This window comes from Chelon labrosus (assembly GCF_963514085.1).
Source record: "Chelon labrosus genome assembly, chromosome: 18".
NCBI lineage: Eukaryota > Metazoa > Chordata > Actinopteri > Mugiliformes > Mugilidae > Chelon > Chelon labrosus.
Window position 1 is genome coordinate 10,955,394 of NC_140351.1, and position 17,726 is coordinate 10,973,119.

At 43.4% G+C, this 17,726-nt stretch overlaps 4 protein-coding genes across 4 annotated transcripts; all 4 read right to left on the bottom strand.

Annotated features, from left to right (window-relative positions):
* Window positions 1–416: 416 nt before the first annotated feature.
* Window positions 417–1,884, bottom strand: ptgdsb.1 (prostaglandin D2 synthase b, tandem duplicate 1). The gene is made up of 6 exons (XM_084565636.1): window positions 1,718–1,884; window positions 1,491–1,630; window positions 1,320–1,399; window positions 1,113–1,226; window positions 920–1,021; window positions 417–817 (listed from the first exon to the last, which is right to left on the bottom strand). The coding sequence occupies exons 1-6, from the start codon at window positions 1,811–1,813 to the stop codon at window positions 798–800; spliced, it is 552 nt and encodes a 183-aa protein (XP_084421762.1). The 5' UTR covers window positions 1,814–1,884; the 3' UTR covers window positions 417–797.
* A 1,365-nt stretch (window positions 1,885–3,249) lies between these two features.
* On the bottom strand, window positions 3,250–7,315 carry c8g (complement component 8, gamma polypeptide). Its single transcript, XM_084565781.1, has 7 exons — window positions 7,119–7,315; window positions 6,190–6,335; window positions 5,738–5,808; window positions 5,535–5,642; window positions 5,335–5,439; window positions 4,155–4,190; window positions 3,250–3,301 (listed from the first exon to the last, which is right to left on the bottom strand). The coding sequence occupies exons 1-7, from the start codon at window positions 7,299–7,301 to the stop codon at window positions 3,282–3,284; spliced, it is 669 nt and encodes a 222-aa protein (XP_084421907.1). The 5' UTR covers window positions 7,302–7,315; the 3' UTR covers window positions 3,250–3,281.
* Window positions 7,316–7,868: 553 nt separating this feature from the next.
* On the bottom strand, window positions 7,869–10,231 carry msrb2 (methionine sulfoxide reductase B2). Its single transcript, XM_084566407.1, has 5 exons — window positions 9,770–10,231; window positions 9,152–9,249; window positions 8,712–8,788; window positions 8,409–8,556; window positions 7,869–8,273 (listed from the first exon to the last, which is right to left on the bottom strand). Exons 1-5 carry the CDS (start codon window positions 9,882–9,884, stop codon window positions 8,142–8,144), a joined length of 570 nt encoding a protein of 189 aa, XP_084422533.1. The 5' UTR covers window positions 9,885–10,231; the 3' UTR covers window positions 7,869–8,141.
* A 226-nt stretch (window positions 10,232–10,457) lies between these two features.
* armc3 (armadillo repeat containing 3) lies at window positions 10,458–17,232 on the bottom strand. Its single transcript, XM_084566404.1, has 17 exons — window positions 17,114–17,232; window positions 16,814–16,931; window positions 16,501–16,626; window positions 16,262–16,330; window positions 15,887–16,062; window positions 15,587–15,781; window positions 15,177–15,360; window positions 14,904–15,056; window positions 14,710–14,818; window positions 13,858–14,107; window positions 13,624–13,760; window positions 13,245–13,413; window positions 12,941–13,035; window positions 11,641–11,724; window positions 11,321–11,488; window positions 10,987–11,149; window positions 10,458–10,792 (listed from the first exon to the last, which is right to left on the bottom strand). The coding sequence occupies exons 1-17, from the start codon at window positions 17,159–17,161 to the stop codon at window positions 10,592–10,594; spliced, it is 2,445 nt and encodes an 814-aa protein (XP_084422530.1). The 5' UTR covers window positions 17,162–17,232; the 3' UTR covers window positions 10,458–10,591.
* Window positions 17,233–17,726: the final 494 nt, after the last annotated feature.

Sequence of the window (17,726 nt, forward strand, 5' to 3'; positions counted from 1 at the left end):
ACGTTTCTCCTTTTGCTGTCATCGAGCCAACGCACTATTTGGACAAATCAGACTGCTATATTGAACCAAGACCCTTTTAAACCCTGGTCATTATTCTTATTGTTAGAGGGCCTACAGTCAAACTTCATGACGAGGTATAATAGCCACCCTATGAGGCCATTTCCAAGCTACATTTCATTGTGTTCACCCCTTATTTTTTTATTCAACCAGTATCTACTGCAAACACGTGTGTTCATGTTGCAGCTCATTGTAAAACCTTCTGACAAATAGTACAAATGTGGTATGTATCATGTCATTTAATGTCTGTTATTCAACCAATAGGTGGCAGTATTGATGTGATTACCTGAAGTTCATAGACTTGAAAGAACTGACCAAATAATACAGGTATATATATCAATATTCTGGACTCACAATCATTGATTTAATAACTTTATTGGCTTTGACTTCATTTTAACAAAAGACAACACACTACAAAAGAAATCAGCAGTTAGAAAAGGCACTGGCAGCTTTGACAGTCTCACGTATCCCTCTCCCCTTTTGTCTCACAATCAGCCCTTTATTGTTCCACTCTAATGCCACAGTTAATGCGCAAGTCGGAGAGAATGAGGTCTGGACTAGGATCGGGTGGGTTGGTCTTTGGTATGCAGCAAGGATTAGAGGAGAATGCTTTTGAGTTTCATTGTCCCAGGTGTAGCTTTGTGATGCTGCAGGCATCCCACTGAGGGGGGACAAGATTCCCCTGAGGCAAAAGCCTGGGGAGACCGAGAGGGGAAGAACGGGCGGGTGTAGGGGACTCCTCAGACCTCGGGGCACTCATCTGTAACAACACATGTGAGGAGGCCAGTGAGCAAAGGTTTGAACCACGCACAGAATCAATCACATTACATTAAAGTTTGATTTTTCTCTGATGACAACGTACCATTCTTTGGCAGGATAGCGATGTTATCAGCGAGGATTCCAGTGTCCAGAGAGAGCTGTGTGAACTTCTCCTGCAGGACTGCGCTGGTCTGAGGAGCACGACCTACAAACACAGCGTAGGTCTCGTTAACCTTCCACATCTTAAATTCTGCAATGTTAACAAGGCTGCTGCAATGTTAAAGAGTCAAACTTACTGTAAAGCTTGTTGAGGACCTCAGACACTCCGTCCTTTGTCTTGATGGTGTGGACCAGAGCATAGTCATCGTACTGAACGTCGACAATGCGCATGTCGTTGTCATTGTTCCAAACTGAGGAATGCAGAAAAAAGCAAAGTCATGCTGTTAAATCCCCTTGTTTGTGTCTCCCCTGCATGCACTAATGTTCCCGTGGTCTCTACTCACCCTGGCTGTGGAAGGTGAAGCGTCCAGGAGTGTCGGTTTTCCTCGCAAGGTGAGTCATTCTCCAGCATGTTCCGTCAGCACTGAAACAAGAGAGAGAAAGAACAGGAGACCGGGGTCAGTTTACTCGTCGCTATTCTGATTTGAGAGGTAGCATGCATGTTTATAACTCACTTCAGGTTGGAATAGGAGAGGTCCAGGTCTCCTCCCTCGGTTGGCTTCAACATAGCAGTGCCCATCTTCATCCCAGCCTTGTGATTCACAAACCACTGAGCGTTGGTGGCAAAGCCAACCATGTACCATTTGCCTGCAATCTTAAGGAAAGAATGAAAGGAATTCAATCAAGGCACAATGCAATAAATAGAGGTTGATTAAACTGCACATGCATCACTTCTAGATACCTTTTCCAGGCTGAAGTCTTTCACGGGCATGACATCAGCGCAGGCAGCCAGCACGCACATCAGGGCGGCCACCATCCTCAGCAGTGTGTTCCTCATGGCTGTTGAATGTTCTGAGATTCTTCCGCGGCAAGGAGCGATCAGGAGTCTGCAGGACGATGTAACTGGGTAAGGCCGGGGAGAGGCTTCTTATACGCTGCAGCGGCCTTCCTCCCCCTTCCGTCTCCTCCCTCCTGCTGCTGCCCTCAGCGTTACAAAAACTCTCTGGCCTCCACCCAGCGGCATGCAAATCACGGCTGTTACACAACCGGCACGTGTGGATGGAGAGAGGAGAGAGCGGGAGGAGAGGGAAAAGGGGAAGCTGATACATAATAGAGGCCTTTTAACTCACCCCCGCCAACCCCTCCTCCGCCACAAATGTCCAGGCACGGCCGGTCAATCAAAACAGCTGTTTGGTAAGAGGGCAAATGCCTCCGCCATATGGCACATGAAAGCTCCAAAAACCAGAAGCAAGAGTTCAGAGAGTTGTTTTAGTGCCCTTAAGAAAAGACGTCTCCGCCAATGAAGGCAATAAACTGGATAAAATAACAATCCGGTTTTACAGTTTGCTGCATATAATGAGCTTATTGTAGTCAGTATTTATTGCATGGCCGGGCACTCTGGGGCAGTAATGTTTAAGAACTCTGCAGAGAAGGCCCAGTTTCCTCCCTCTAATAAAGTGTCGCTCTAATAAAGTGTCGTTCTGCAAGTGTCGCTTGATCATTTTGACTGTAAAAAGTTTCATAAAACCTCTGAAGCATGAAGACTTTAAGGGGTTTTGTAGCGGTTGACCAAGCGGGTAGAGTTCTCGCTGTCCGGCGTTTAAATAAAGCTGCATTAATCTCTGCGTTATCTGAACATCATCCTCCTTAAACCCGTCGCCGTGCATGTGAGAATTTGCATCATGCATAAAGTGCTGATTAGCAGTAAATTCTTCGTTTGCTGTTGACTGATCGGAGCTCCCTTTGTCAGATGACTAGACAGGCGCTGACTTGCAATCAGCCGCTTATGTAACACAGAGAGAGAGAGAGAGAGAGAGGTGCTGGGTGTAGTGAGTGGCAGTAAGAGCCACATTTGGTAACCCTGTTTTGTAACCAAACTCTCTCAACCCCTTTTGTGCTGCACATCTGGGCCTTATTACCTCCAGCCCCCACCACTCACCCCCTTTTTTTTGTATTCTCCCTCACACACACACACACACTGGAAGCACGCATACAGACACACACTCTGAATGTTAAATCTCAGAATACAAAGATAGGATGTAGTTAACATGATAATGGGCCTTGTGTGACAATCCCATCTCACCACAGACTCCGCTGATGGCACATTGTGGATTTTTTTTTGTTTGAAAAGCAGAAAACATTCGACGCTCACTTGATATCCCTCCGTGCTGTTTTATTCATGTTAAGTGGTGACATTTAAAGGGAGTTTTTACAGTTTTAAGGGTTCCTTCTTCATGGTTTCAACAACTTTCTCTCTCCTTCTCTCTCTCTCCCCGCTACCCGGTCTGAGCAGCTCTGCTTCTTCTTCAACATGTGGGGACACAGTCTGTAAAACAAGGACTGACAGGTTAAATTACATACTAGCTGTGCTGATGTTTTCAGTTTGCAGGAAGGCAGTGGAAGTTGGATAACATGTTGACAAAGTTTCAAAAAGTGTTTCAACAAGCAGATTCGAAGAAGTGCACAGCCTGCGGGAGTATGCATTTGGCAAGGTCTCTCTCTCTCTCTCTCTCTCTCTCTCTCTCTCTCTCTCTCTCTCTCTCCCCCTCTCTCTCCTTCAGTCTTTCTCTATGATGGATTCACATTTTTATTACATAACAGCTCGTACCCACAACGGCATATCTTCGCAATTTGTTCAAGTGCTTGTGTTATCGGGCTGCAGCTTTGACTTTAACAAAATTTATTAGTATTTAAATTTTATTACACATCTTTAGCTTAACGACAAAATATTTGTAGCCACTATTTACATTCATTTATTACATTAAAACTCATGCCAAATTGTTTTTATCAAATAAATAATAGGGGAACAACGACGAATTATATCTTACCAGTTCCCATAATCCACAGAAATTCTTATCTTCTCTCGTTGAATGCTCATGAAACATGTCCATGGCTTTGATACTGCACAGAATATCTAAATGACACTGATAATGTAATGCAAAGAGAGCAATGCTGGAAGGGTGAAGCACTGAGCCGGCGAAGCTTCTCACAATCTGTTCAGGGTGAAATAAGTCGGGAGCAGTTCGGAGCCAGCAGAGGATTCTCAATGAACTGCAGAGTGCGCTGGCCTCTAGAAAATACTCAGTGCACTACTACACACTGAGCCTGCAAACTACACTGACGGCTAAAGTACAGAAAATGATTCAGTGCTCCTTTATTAAATATCACATTTATCTTACTGATTATATGATCCTCGTCCACTTGATCACAATGACCTGGAAAGAAAAAAACAAAACAGTTAACACACAGTTATGTAAAGGAGGAGGTTTCATAATGTCATAGCTGTGGTAGCGCCGCATTGTTGTGCAATATTTTCAGAGTTTTTACACATTTTTCTGAAGTTTGGTTACTTTTGGTGAAGTTGCCAACATTTTGTTTATTTCATTGCAGCCAGCAGACATCTGAATAACAGATACCAAATGTCCAGGCCAGGACTTGTGTGCATGTGATTGTCTATAGTCTCAGCAATTTAGGAGAACCTGTTTGAATGACAGACCACCTGCTGGTTTGGAGAGTTGTCTCCTTTCACAAAGGTGCAGGAAGTATGTGTTAGTTGTAGCCCCTCACAATGGGTGTGTGAGGCAACACCACAGTCGTCCTTTGTTGCTGCTTGTTCTTTGATGTCTGTTTGGTGTGTCTGGGTGTTTGGATGCAAGTGTGCAGTTGAAGATGATGTCTACGACTGCACTATACACACATGGGCCTTCTGAGGGTGTCCTGTGGTGTCTGGCAACAGAATGTTGTTAGTGGGGGGCCTTTGGGTCCTATGGTTTGAGGGGAGGGGCCTCTGTGGATCATCCCACAGATACTTGATCTTGTTTGGGATCTAGTGAATTTGGAGGCCAGGTCAACACCTTGTTCATGTTTTTTTGAGTTGTTCCTAAAGCATTTTTGTGTGTGTGCATGTGTCAGGCTGCATCCTGCTGGGGATGACTGCTGCCATCAAGGAGTGTCATTGCTATGGGGTGGGGGTGCCTGGTCTGGTCTAGGTGGGTGGTACATGTCTAAGTAACATCCACATGAATGCCAGGTGCAAACGTTTCCCAGCAGAACATTGTATTGTCACAAGATGGTCAATGTTATTGACTTCTCCTGTCGGTGGTTTTAATGTTGTGGCTGATCGGTGTATGTTAGCTTGCTTGCTGACAGGGTATGACTTCATGCTCCACGTCTCCACAAGGACTGTTTATCTGCATGCAACAAAAGCCTGTTCAATCATGACTGGGCAATGTCCAGAAACCAGAACACTTCCATTCCAGAAACTCCAGTCCGTTGCCTACAGATTCTTAATATTCACATTTCTGCCGCTATTAACTTTCTGTATTTTATTTATTTTTTTTCAGATGGATGCAGACGTACTGTAGGTGGGGAAGGGGAAGAGGTAGGCCAGTCCCATTCCTTGTTTGTCGGCGAGCTGTTCAAACTTGGTTAACATCGGCTCTGAAAGATTGTCCAGAGACCTGCCTGCACACACAGCACAAAACAAGACACAGTGAGTGAAGCCATGTAAAGTATAAAACAGAGAGTAATGGTAAGGAGCGCACGGCCGAGGAGCTTACCATAGAGCTTTATTGTGATCTTGCCCCTTTTCTGGTAGTACATGATTGCATAAGAGGTGTAATCGGTCTCCCCAATCACTATCTCAGTGTTCTGTTCAGGGCGAGCTCCTGGAGGAAACAACAGGGACCACTGTGTTTAAAAGGATGCTCAGTTACACTGTAATGTGTTACAGGTTGTGTTACGCTAAGTGAGAAAGGCTGACCTTTAAGTGTTAGTCGTCCTGGGGTTGGCGTTAGAGTGTAGACCTGTCGTACCTCCCAACACTGGTGACTACTGAGAAGAGAAGAGTTTTCTATGAAGTTTCAGACTTCTCATAAGTCACATCTAATAAAAACTGTTTTCCTTTGCTCGGGCCAAAACTGATTTTATAGCTTTCAAATAACAAAGTTTTCACAAAATGTCCTATAAAACCAAAACACATATTTTTCCTATTTGTTTTTCTGCAGTAGCCAGGTCACTCTGACTTTAGTCCTTTAAAAAAACACACACGGTGACGGGAAAGCTGACGGATTTAACCGTCCTTCCACCTTCTTCCTGTTTTCGAGGCGACACAAATAAAACCAGCATGTTTTTGAAGCATGAAATCAAGAGAGCGGAGACTTGCTCCCTCTGGTGACGACATGCTGAGGAGCCACGGTGAGCGGCGCTACTTACTGTCGGGTTTTGGTGCTCACAGACAGTGTTGGGGCAGAGGCAGAGGGACGCGTGAGGGTCATGACCGTTGGCTCCACTTTGGTTCCTTGCGTCATCAGGTAGGAGCATTTGGAGGCAGCGAGAATGAGATACCATGTCCCCATCATCTGCGACACACAGGAGCAGGATTGAGCATAGAGGAAAACAAGATTTCACATATCACACGGCTAGTCTTTTTTGAGTGGTGAAATATAACCCTTTCAAACTAAATTACTTTATCCCATCCAACATCTGATGTCTTTCAAGTACTCATCTGTTTCCTATGTCCTGTTCCATAATCTTATAATCTGTTTAATTTCTGTTTCACTGAAAAAATCCCCTCATTGCCTCAAACACAATATTGACAGAATTACACAAGCGTGTGTCTACATTGCCAGCCTCCGCACTAATCCATAACAAATCACGGTATGCTTGCATGTTCGGAGCTCTCACATTTTCCGGCTGATTTCAGCGAGCACACATTTAAAATAAGAACGAGAACTTGCAGCACTATTTCATTAACTTCTGTCGTGTCTTTATTGAGTCACTTCACCCCAGTGGGTTGTGGCTTCCGCTGGTTCTTTCCGCAAGCCTGTTTGTGTGTGCTATTGTGACACTGTGCTACAAACAGATGAGGAGCTGAATCAAACTATCAGAGTGCAAAGGTCAAGTAACGGCACACTGGACTGTTTGCTGTGGTGCAGCTGCGATCCGCTACCGGGAAAAACACTCCTTCTTCGAGTTTGTCGATATGAACCCATCTCATTCCACAATGCAGCCTTTGCAAAACAATTTCCCACAATTATTGGTATGAATAATGTTTAGTAGAAGGAGTTTTTAAAAGTGGCAGCATTGCGCCGAGTCAAATGCAGCCCTAGGTCAAACACGCATACAGAAGTTTATTCTCTTACCCGTTCTATGTCTATGTTCCGTGCAGGCGGGGTCAGGTCGATAGGGTTGACCTTAGGCTTTTTGGGTCGTCTTACAGGTCGTGGTCGGCTCACCGCCCCCCCTACGGCCTCAGTGAAATCCCAGAGGCACATCAGCACAGACGCCGCCAGCACGCAGCGCCACACTCCAGCCATCTTAGCCATCTTTACTTCACCTATTCTTATTCCCTATTTTTTCTCTTAGTGTTTTCTGTCCACCTCTTTCTGCTGCTCCTCTATCTACCTCACTCAACTCAGCGTATAAACAGACAGTGTGAAACAGAGGATGGCCTGTGAAGTTAAGCATTAACTTGGTTTCTCGGCAGAGGCCGTGCTGATGTGCTGCGGTGCTTGTTTCTGAACTACAGGGGGCAGCAATCAGTTCTCATTTGGCTCAGCAGAAATTCAGGGATTCAGGGAGCAAACAAAATGTGCATTTATTGACAGGTTATGAGACATGTTTGCGTGGCTCCAGAATAGCAAAACATTAGAAACAGAAATTTCACGACAGAACATCACGTGTTTTGCAAAGTTAAAATAAAAAAAACATCTCATCAGATCCTAGACAAAATAAAAGTATATTAGAAGCCATTGACTTTAATGGATTACTCAGGACAAAGTGTAAAGTTGCAGATGAAATTCTAATTTAGACAAAAAATATGTACTCAACAAACGTTAGTAGACTGTAAAAAAAAAAAAGAAATTTAAAGACTGTTTTTAATAAGACATTACAGCAGCTGAAGAACTCCCTACTGTATGTAGACTTCACCCCGGTGCATCTCTCTGTATCCAGTGTTCTCAACATGAAACTGATCTTAAATTCGCTTACAGTTTAAAAAATAGGAGGTCTCCTTGTGTTCGCTTTCAATTAGTAGAACACTACAAAGCTTCTGACTTCCAATCTTACTTAGGTCAAAGCCGTGGAGCAAATGTTCAGACATTTAGGTGGTCCTAATTTGCCATGAAACCAGAAAAATGGTGTTTTCTGTGGTTTGAACAAGTCCATCAGTTCTGCTCGTCTGTGTCGACTTTGTTGCTCTCTCTAGGTTTAAACGTGAGGGCGACACTGTTGATGCAGAACCGCTGACCTGTCGGGTCTGGTCCGTCTTCGAACACGTGGCCGAGGTGGGCATCACACTGCATGACGTACACATACACACACAATTGAAAATGAGATATTAAAACCTCTACTGCTGTATAAATAAATAAACACAAAGATATGTTAAACAGTATAGTAAACAAACTGGCTGCATAGCTCAGGACAGGACTCACGTTTTTACAAAGGACCTCTGTCCCGGTGCTACCCAGGCTGTTGTCAGGGCGACGAATGACAGAGGCGAGGCTTTCATCGCGCTCCCATGTCCCATGAGCCTCTTTGAATGCCGGCCAGCCTGTCCCAGAGTCATACTTAGCCTCTGAACTGCGTCGAGAGGACAGGACATCTCATCAACGAAAAACTTTTTTTCAAAATCCTAACAGCAGAACTGGCTACTGTATTCTTTCTATGAAAAGATCTCAGTCCAGATCTGACAATTTGTGGATGTGTGTATGAAATGCACTTCTGCAAAATGTTACCTGAATAATGGAGCCTCACAGCAGACGCAGTGGTACATCCCCACTTCAAAATGGTTCAAGTAGATCCCACTGAAGGGCTGAGAACACCCACAGAAACGCAATGTCAAGAGCAGTAATGCAGTCCTTATATTTGTACATCAAGATAATTTAATCATGTTATCGTACTGGAGCTTCTATGGTTTTGAGTGTGATACAGTAACTGAACCCCTAATATTACAAGCAGAAATGTCTTGCTGATGTTTTTCAGGCTGTGTTTAATTCATAACTTTACCCTTCAGGTCTGTATCTGAGCTAATTGAACTTGACACAGGTCAGAGTCGATCAAAGTCCACCAGAAACTATTTATGAGGCATTGTGTCTGTCACTCTGAGATGGGTGTCGGTGGTGGCCGTGTTTCAATCTCCCCTTACTGATTCAGGACACTCTTGGTCTTAGCTCACCTCCTCAGTTCCTTTCTCTCTGGTGACCACGAACTGCTCAGGGGTCAGTTTCTTCTGCCAGTCTTTAGTCTCATTGTAACGCGTCAGAGACTGCAGGCCTGCACAAAGAGCAGAGGTTACAGATGCTGCACATTCAACATAACATGGGTACAGTTTGAAACTGGTCTACCAAACAATTACATAACACGTGCATCTAAAATCATATTGTTTGGGTAAATCAGTAAAACCACATGTTTATGACAGGGTTTCCTAAACAATTCTCAATGAGTACACACAACAATTAATCACAGTTTGAGAACTTTTTGGAGGAAAAATGGAGAAAATGTTTCGCATTTTGCTTTTGCTTTATCTTGACTCCGTTAAACTCAGCTATTCCAAGCAGCCCCTGCATACCCACCGACCCCCCTCTCTTGTTGTTGACCACAGTACTGTTTGCACAAGTTCCTAATGGCGCCTTCAAACTTATTCAGAAGCCTGAATATTCAACATCCGTGAGACACCCGAGCCATGCTGCAGCTGCAAGGATTTGCAGGCCGAGATGCATTCTATCCAAATTGCGTACGGACAGCAGAGAAATAATAATAATTTAAAAAAAAAAATGCAAATCTCGCCCAGTACCTTGAGACGTGCAGACGGGACGGATAAACACCGGGATCCTCCTGGGTAACGGCGCGGATCTGGCCGCCGTGCGTTGAGAAACAACTACGAAGAGGCGGCTGACGAGACGAGACATGTTCTCTCCTGCGGTGTCAAGTGCGTCTAAAGTCAAGTGCGGGTTTCTGTGGAGCCGAGCGCACCCGCTGCATCGGGATTGTTCACGCCGCGGCGAGTTTGCACCGGTCGTGTTAGCGGGGTGAGCCGGTCAAAAATCACACGTCCAGATAGGCTATATAGGTCAAAGTGGAGTAGGTTCACTGGCGCTTTTTATTGCCTGCAATGTGCAAAGAGCATTCAGTCGTAAATATTTGGCTGCTTTATGACACATAGGTTTTTCAGCAGATATAAATCCGTTGAGCAGTGAAGGAGAAATATGAACAACGAGATATGAGGATTCTTTTTTTCTTTTATTGGGTTAAGAGATTGTAATATGTCTTCTGTTAATTAGACGGATAGATGTTTTCAATTCTCTGGCTTTAAATGAGGCAAACAACCTTCTTGAAGAGTTCCACCTGGCTGAGCCACTGATAGCTTGACCCCACCTGACCTCTTTCTGTAAAACTGTGACTACTCTGTAGTGAAGAACAAACATTAAATCATTATATTTATTACAGAAGCCCTATCAGACAACCGGCATTTCCAATTTTAGCTTTGCATATGCACAAAAATAGTCAGCTGATGATGTGAATGATATGACTTTAAGGTCTGCCATACATTGTGTGCAATCTATGTAGGCTACAACACACCAATGTCTGTTAAAAGCATTCTGCTGCATTTAAAGTGTTATATTGACTGGTACTGCACAGCAGCATGGGTATTGACTCCCAACAGGCTTCCAGGTTGATGCATAAGGTCTACTATGTAGCGGCAGGGCTGTGAAGAGTGGCGATCGTTGGTCCCAGTGAAGAGGAGCACCTCGTTCCAAGCTCGGTTGTACTCACCCCGAACAAGTGTGCAGCTCACTCCGATGCAATCAGCCAGGCACTGAAGGGTTAAGAAGTAGACAGAACGGTAAGATTATTTGGAAAGAAGTGATGGATTGAATGAAGAAGGTTATATGAATTCATAGAGTAGGTAGTAAAAAGATTTGGGTGAATGCAAATGAAGGAAAAAATGAACAAAATGAAGGGGCAAGTGATTGGAACAATGAAAAACAAACTGTGTGGTGGCAAGTTCACCTTAAACAGAAGAGCCCTATGGCAGTAGATTCCCTTCTTGATCAAACCGATGGGAATAACATTAGACTGAAGCTGAAACTTGAGCTCACTGAGATGCAGGATCCACGGGAATTCGTGCATCTTTTCCATCTCCACTGCTCCACCCATGGCCTTGCTCACCAGCCTGATGCACAAAATCCAATCAGAACGTAGAAACCTTCAAAATATTTCCACAGTATTTTATTCCCATTGTGTGTTAGCTGTGTGTCTGCATCTGCTTAGGTGTTTCCTTGACTCCAGATGTTTTCTGTTTCTGTTTGTGATGCCATCTTGGCTGTGTGCATTAATTAGTCACCTGGCCAAGGCGGCATACTGCTCTTTCTCATCATTCAGCGGGAGGATAGATGCTTTGGCCTCATTAACTAGAATCTGCAAAGAAACATCTGCCATCATGGTCCATGGTTTCTCTATGGGAGAATCAGACTGGGGCTCATCTTTCTGTTTGTCCTCCTCTTTCTTCTTCCTGTATGAGAAACGGTCAATTCAAACTAATCTGATATCTCAGAAGAACATCACTGCTCTGTTTCAAATTCTGTAGGCAGTGCTGTATGTGATTAAACTCTTGAAGATTTAAATGTAAGTATCCTCCTTTTCCACATACACAGACACACTCACCTTGGTGTCCTACGGTCTCTCCTGCTGCCGGCGTCTGATTCTGATGGGTTGCTTTGTCTCTCTTCTGGCACGTCTACTGTCTCTCTGCCACAGAAACACAAAAATAAGATGGTTTATATAACTGTTATTCAGCTTTTTGCATTTTTTTCAGTTGTTAGTGTGCAGAATGCAGTATTTCATCGTAATGAATTAAAAAGGAAAAAGCATACTGGACAAGTAATAGCATACCTCAAAATGTAACAGTCATGATAGCATGATAAGTAATCCCAGTACATATTCCACAGTATAGTCTTTAGCACCATGTTATATTAGTGTGTGACAGAGATCCAAATGTTCTTGTCTTTAAGATGTATTTTTCAGCATCCGTACATGGGGTATATAAACACATATGAGCATACGTATACCATAATAAGAATAAATACGTCCATATGGCCAGGATTTGGGCCAAAAACATTTTAGATTGCAAAACTTTTTGGGAGAAATCAGGCAGTGTATTTGCACCCACCTTATATTAATTTGTTTTGTTCTGAAAAGATGAACTTGGGTTAGGCAGAGCCATGGGTGAGACCACAAATGGATTACATAACAGTGCTTAAGAATGCCTGAAAAGTTTTATGTACATGTTTACTAAAGAAGGGGCATGGTGGAAATGGGGTGGGCCTGAGGTACACTGGGGGGGAGCTGCTCTCTTTTGCAATGTTAATTCGTCCAAATGCAGAACGTATAAGTAAGTTTGTGAATGTACATCCTTTTATACATTGTTATTTTTGTATGTTGAAAGTGCAGGCATCCTGAGGTGCACCTTCGTGAGCGCGCATGCCTGTGCACATTTGTGGTTGTGGATGGAAGTCCAGAAGTCCATTGGTCTGGACACAAAGGCTCTGAGTGTCTTGGCATCTTAAAAAAGGGATTGTTTACCCCTTGAGGCCACGCTAATGGGGGCACACTGAAGGCAACAGGGGAGAGGGGGGAAACAGAGGAGAAAAGAGAAAAAGTAGAGCACTGGATTGGAGCAGGCAAGGGGAGGGTGATAGTAATCTAACCGCCACAATAAACTGCAACTCCAACAAACAACATGGTGTGGCTGGTAGTGTAGGAACTTAATAGTCTATGTCAATGTGTGAGATTGTTCTAGTTCATTTCCTACTCTACTTTTAGGGTAAGGGTAAACTTTTACCAAACCTTTCTTTTTTACAAGGCTGGAATGCGATGACAAACATTGTGGAGAGTGAGTAAGATGTATGTAATATTAGACAGATTCTCCTTTTTAATCCATGAACACACGAATGTGCAGTCGTACTCTGTTGCTGTGTTGATGAGAAAAACAGGTCGGTGCTGGTTGACTGGCTGCTTGGAGAGTTCCTCTAAAGTCAGAATCCTCTGACCTGAACGAGCCTGAGAGAAAAAGAGAGAGGCCTTTACCAAAATAATCACTTAAATGTGTAAAACATAAAATGTATTCAGCTGTAATTTTCATTGTGTCAGACAGAGGAAAAGACCAAAACAAAACAGATTATATGAAACACATGAAGGTCTGACAGCTGTTTTGTCAAATTGCATCTACGTTCCTTGAAGTGACTTGTTTGGACACATGGATAACACACCTTCCCAGCATCGTAGAAACCAGCAGTAATAGCGTCGGTAGAGGCCAGATGACCTGTCAGACTATATTTAACGGACAAGTTGGAGTTAAGCAGGCTGATCATGGCCAACTCGCTGAAACCGCTTCTACGGTTCACTGACTGGCTGATTTCCTGGAGGATTTCCAGAGCTCTGAGATACAGATAAACACAACATGCATGCAGTTAATGGGAAATATGAAAATGAGAACCATACACACATAGGAAGAAAATGACCCTCTCCTTCTAGTCTTGTCACATATAATACTGTCCTATACTGCCATCTGCAGGCTTTTTAAGAGATTACACGGAGTTATCCACATTTTTACTGTGATTTTTTTTTTCAGTCATCTTTCTGTCTTACCCAAATTTGCACATCTCCACAGCTGTTGACTCATCACTGGCACAGACCTTCACTGCCAAGCAGGCATTATGCAGCACCTCCTTATGATAGGAATGCAGCAAACTGACCAGTGGCTGAAGGCCACCGGCTCTTTGTAGCTATGTAGGACATGATGTTAATTTTAGGTACTCAAGGACAGTTATACAACTACAACTATAGTTATATTTTTAATAACACAAAAAAGTTTTCACCAACCTTCGCCCTAGCTTCTGTATCACAGGCCAGCACTGCCAGGCACATCGTGGCGTTGACCAGCACCTGTGTATCTGTGGACTTCAAGGGCTCCACGAGAGCTTCCACGGCTCCATGAGACAAGATGCTGCAGCGGATGATCTCCTGTCCTGCCATGTTGCAAAGTGTCGCAGCGGAACTGGCCACCGTCCTTGGACAGCTCCCATTAAGCTGCTGGACGAGGATCTCATGGCCTCCCGCCTCATACACTGCACTGGGAGATACCATGGATGAGAGAGTTACTGCAAACTTAAAAAAAAATGACAATGAATGTGGCTGTTCACATATCTGTGAACCACAGTATGTCTGTAATGTGTATGTGGAAAGTGTCTAATTTATCTGATTTTTACGTAGTAGGGATGGAAGGTAGGGGAGAGCAGAGGAGAACTGAAGTAAACAGTAATACTGAAATATGAAGTCGGACACTGAGAGATGATGGATGCAGGGAAGATTTGTCAGGAGAATAAAACTGGAAGATTGAGTGGAGAGAGGGAGAGAAAAGATTCAGTGAGACAGAACCGCTGAGACACATAATGCATTAAATCATTTATGAAAAAGTGGAGAGGAAGGCATTCAACTTTAAAATAGAACCTACCTCCAAGTCTCGGTTTTAAGGATTGTATACTTTATGTTTTATTCATGTGGAATATACTGTTATATTATTAAATCTTTGCAGCACATACTTTTAAAACTTTGAAATTATTGTGTGTAGCTTACTACTGAAATAAAATTTACAGGATCAAAGAGTTGACTGATACCAAGAATAGGATGATGTGAATAGAAATAAGGTAGACTGTAAGGGTGTGCGTCACTCACATGGCATTGAACTGGTTTTTATGTGTGAGGTTAGAAAGGGCCTCGGTCGCAGCCTCTGTCAGCAGTGGACTGTCACTGCTCAGTAATTGTACCACTGCATGGATACCGCCTGAAACACACAAACATACAGCTCATTCACACCCGGCTGTGGTTAGTGTGTTAAGGTAGTTGTCTTCCTGTGAATGCATATGTACCCAAGTCTCTGAAGCTATCTTTGCTGACTAGGTGAAAGCTCATCGCGGCCACAGCCTGGCAGGTAGATGTTCTCACGCTGACATCCGCCACAGACAGAAGCTCTACCAGAACCTTCTCCACATCCTGCTCGTGGAGGAGTTTGCGACTCTCAGCTACACACACACACACACAAGCACACACCCATGAACATTTCAGTATAGAAAAAGAAAACATCCCCCCTTTGACCTATTATTGGAACGTTAAATATGTTGATTTTTTTTTTCTGTGCTTACAGTTCTGGGCCACCCTGGCGATGCATTTAACAGTGTTAGACTGGATTTCAGGCATGCTGGGGGTGAGGACAAATTCCATTAGTCTGGTTAGTCCTCCATCCTTGTGGATGAGGTGGACACCCTCACTGTCACACAAACAGTTAGCCACTACTTCTAAGGCCTCAGCATGTAGGTCACTGAATTCCTGTGAGAAATAAAAAGACAGACAGGAGCAGAGGATTAGAAGACACAGAGCTGGACACATTAAAGGCTGAGAATAAGCGCTAATTCAAGGAGAACCGTTCCCAGCTAATTGTGTAATGATAAAATGCTTATATAAGCTTCTCCTTCTCTATTAACAATGTGAGGCTGGATGAAGACGTACATGAGCATGTTTCCAAAACTCTGTGCACTCTCTCACACATACCTACCCTGTTACTGAGAATATCCATGAGCTTCTCAAATCCCTGCACTTCTCTGAAGGTGTCGCGTGTATCTTTATCACTAGTGACATTCTGCAGCGTCTTTAAAGCGAGATGCTGAATGACAGGGAAGTCTGACATCAGCAGCTCCAGAAGTGGAGGGATGCCACCTAACTCGTGTACCGCCAGGCGGCTTTGGTAGTCCTTTATAGGGACAGAACAACAGGGGATTGAGAGAATTTCAGAGTCAGCGTGGTGCTTTTATTGGTTTTAGAGACACTGATAAATAAACTCAGAACTCTGAATCACCTGAACAAGGTTGAAGATGATTTCTAGCGAGTTCTTCTTTACATCTGGGTCTGGGCTGGATAGGAGGTTGATTAGAGGTGGCAGACCCTGGTTGTCAAAGATCTTGACCTTACAGGCAAAGTCTACTGACAGAGAGGCCAAACACAGTGTCGCATACTCATGGACAACTGCATCTTCTGGAACTGAAGGGAGAAATTAATGCGTTAAAGAAATCTGAATTTATAGAGGATTAAACGTACAGAAATGTAATGGCATAACAATGGTAGACCAAATGTTTTAAAGAGCCTGTGAAAACGTTCTTTTACTCCCTTTGCCTTATGAAGCAAATATAAAAGAAAAAAAATAATTCAGTCATCATGCAATTGAAATACTCACCTTTGAGGGACAGTTTTTCTATAATCGACGGGATGGCATCTAATTTTTTCAGAGCATTTTTTACATCTCCTGTCATTTAAAACAAGAGACGCCACTCAGTTATTCAGTAAGGTGTCCCATCAGCAACAAGAGTCAATAGCCTAACATGCAGATAGATAGTGGTAGATTCCTAAGTTGTATTATAAGTCAAAGTCCAATGCAGCTGAGTTTGATTTGACAACGTAAGACGGCTGACACACCGTTGGTTGACATGATGCCCAGGGCCATGAAGGCGTTGCATCTGACCAGCTTATTGTTGTGAGAAATGAGCCGGCACAGAGGCTCCAATGCCCCGAGTCCCAGCAGAGAAACCTTGTTTTCATCTCCTAACAACAGGGGGAGACAGTGAACAAGAAAAGCCAGCATGGTCTCAGACGGGCTTGAATTATAATTAAAGAAGTGAAGACAAACACTGCAGTTTCATTACAGAGGAAGATATAAAGAATGCTGCAGAAACATTATAAGAATGAGAACTAATATGTGTAAGGGTTAGCAGTGGGTGGTGTATTCTACCTTTCTCTGCAAATGTGTGGATTGCTTCACAGGCTTTTGCCACAATGTCCTCCTCTGGGGAGTTCAGCAGCAGCACTACTGTTGCTGGGGTTTTACTCTCAACAGGTAGTGGCTCAAACTGTGCCAGGATAAAGAGAGAGTAAATTAATTATGAGTAATGAGATGTTCAAGCTGTGGGTTTCAAAGGGACAAGAAATAAACCTTCTGGTTTTTTTTTGTTTTGTGTTTTTTTTTCAGAAACACTAGGCTTATAGGGCTTTTATCAAAGGGTAAAGATGATGGCTTTTCATTATCTCTCACCGCTTCCCTGCACGGAGTGTCGCTTTCCTTCTTAGTCTTCTTTCCCATTCTGCGTACGAGAGAAACTATGTGCCAGGACAGCGTTTATTGATCACAAATAACCCCTCAATAGCAATGCTCTCAGCTTTATATGCACTGGGGTCATAAAGCTAGCTAGCTAAACTACCTGACAGCTTAGCAGGCTATAGCCTACTCAGCAGCAGTTTTCTCGTTTAAAAAAAAAAAAAAACACAAGCAAACAAATTGCAGATAATTATCTCAAATTTTCGTAGTGGCTTACCTTTCTTTTACAAACAAAGGGACGCGTTTAATATTTATAAACGGCTCGGTAACCACACACAGGAAACAGACCGTAAGCTCAATGTTTTGGAAAAGGAGGTTGACAGCGCGTTGCTAGGCAACGGGTGCCACGTTGGGCTAAATAATGGTTTGCATTTGTTTGAACCTGTTGGCTATAGTTGTGGTTAATATCTTTTTAATGTGGTTAAGTGTTAAACTAATAGGGCAATAAAATGTATTTGGTGTTTTTTGTTCTTTTTTGTATTCGTATTGTGCACACTGCATGTGCACAAATGTTGGGATACAAGACAAAATAAAATATGGAATATAGATA

Bases quoted from the DNA above. Each gene is read 5' to 3' on its own strand.
- ptgdsb.1 (XM_084565636.1), bottom strand. From the start codon at position 1,813: ATGAGGAACACACTGCTGAGGATGGTGGCCGCCCTGATGTGCGTGCTG. The intron at 1,400-1,490 runs GTGAGTTATAAA...CTCTTGTTTCAG, and splicing joins CTCTCCTATTCCAACCTGAA to TGCTGACGGAACATGCTGGA. The intron at 818-919 runs GTACGTTGTCAT...GTGTTGTTACAG, and splicing joins CGCTATCCTGCCAAAGAATG to ATGAGTGCCCCGAGGTCTGA.
- msrb2 (XM_084566407.1), bottom strand. From the start codon at position 9,884: ATGTCTCGTCTCGTCAGCCGCCTCTTCGTAGTTGTTTCTCAACGCACG. The intron at 8,789-9,151 runs GTGAGCTAAGAC...GGGTGTTCTCAG, and splicing joins GAGAGAAAGGAACTGAGGAG to CCCTTCAGTGGGATCTACTT. The intron at 8,274-8,408 runs GTGAGTCCTGTC...TACGTCATGCAG, and splicing joins CAGAGGTCCTTTGTAAAAAC to TGTGATGCCCACCTCGGCCA.
- armc3 (XM_084566404.1), bottom strand. From the start codon at position 17,161: ATGGGAAAGAAGACTAAGAAGGAAAGCGACACTCCGTGCAGGGAAGCG. The intron at 16,932-17,113 runs GTGAGAGATAAT...ATCCTGGCACAG, and splicing joins ACACTCCGTGCAGGGAAGCG to TTTGAGCCACTACCTGTTGA. The intron at 13,036-13,244 runs GTGTGTTATCCA...TTTTTCTCTCAG, and splicing joins GTTTCTACGATGCTGGGAAG to GCTCGTTCAGGTCAGAGGAT.
- c8g (XM_084565781.1), bottom strand. From the start codon at position 7,301: ATGGCTAAGATGGCTGGAGTGTGGCGCTGCGTGCTGGCGGCGTCTGTG. The intron at 6,336-7,118 runs GTAAGAGAATAA...TGTGTGTCGCAG, and splicing joins GGAACATAGACATAGAACGG to ATGATGGGGACATGGTATCT. The intron at 3,302-4,154 runs GTAAGATAAATG...CTTGTTTTACAG, and splicing joins GGACGAGGATCATATAATCA to ACTGTGTCCCCACATGTTGA.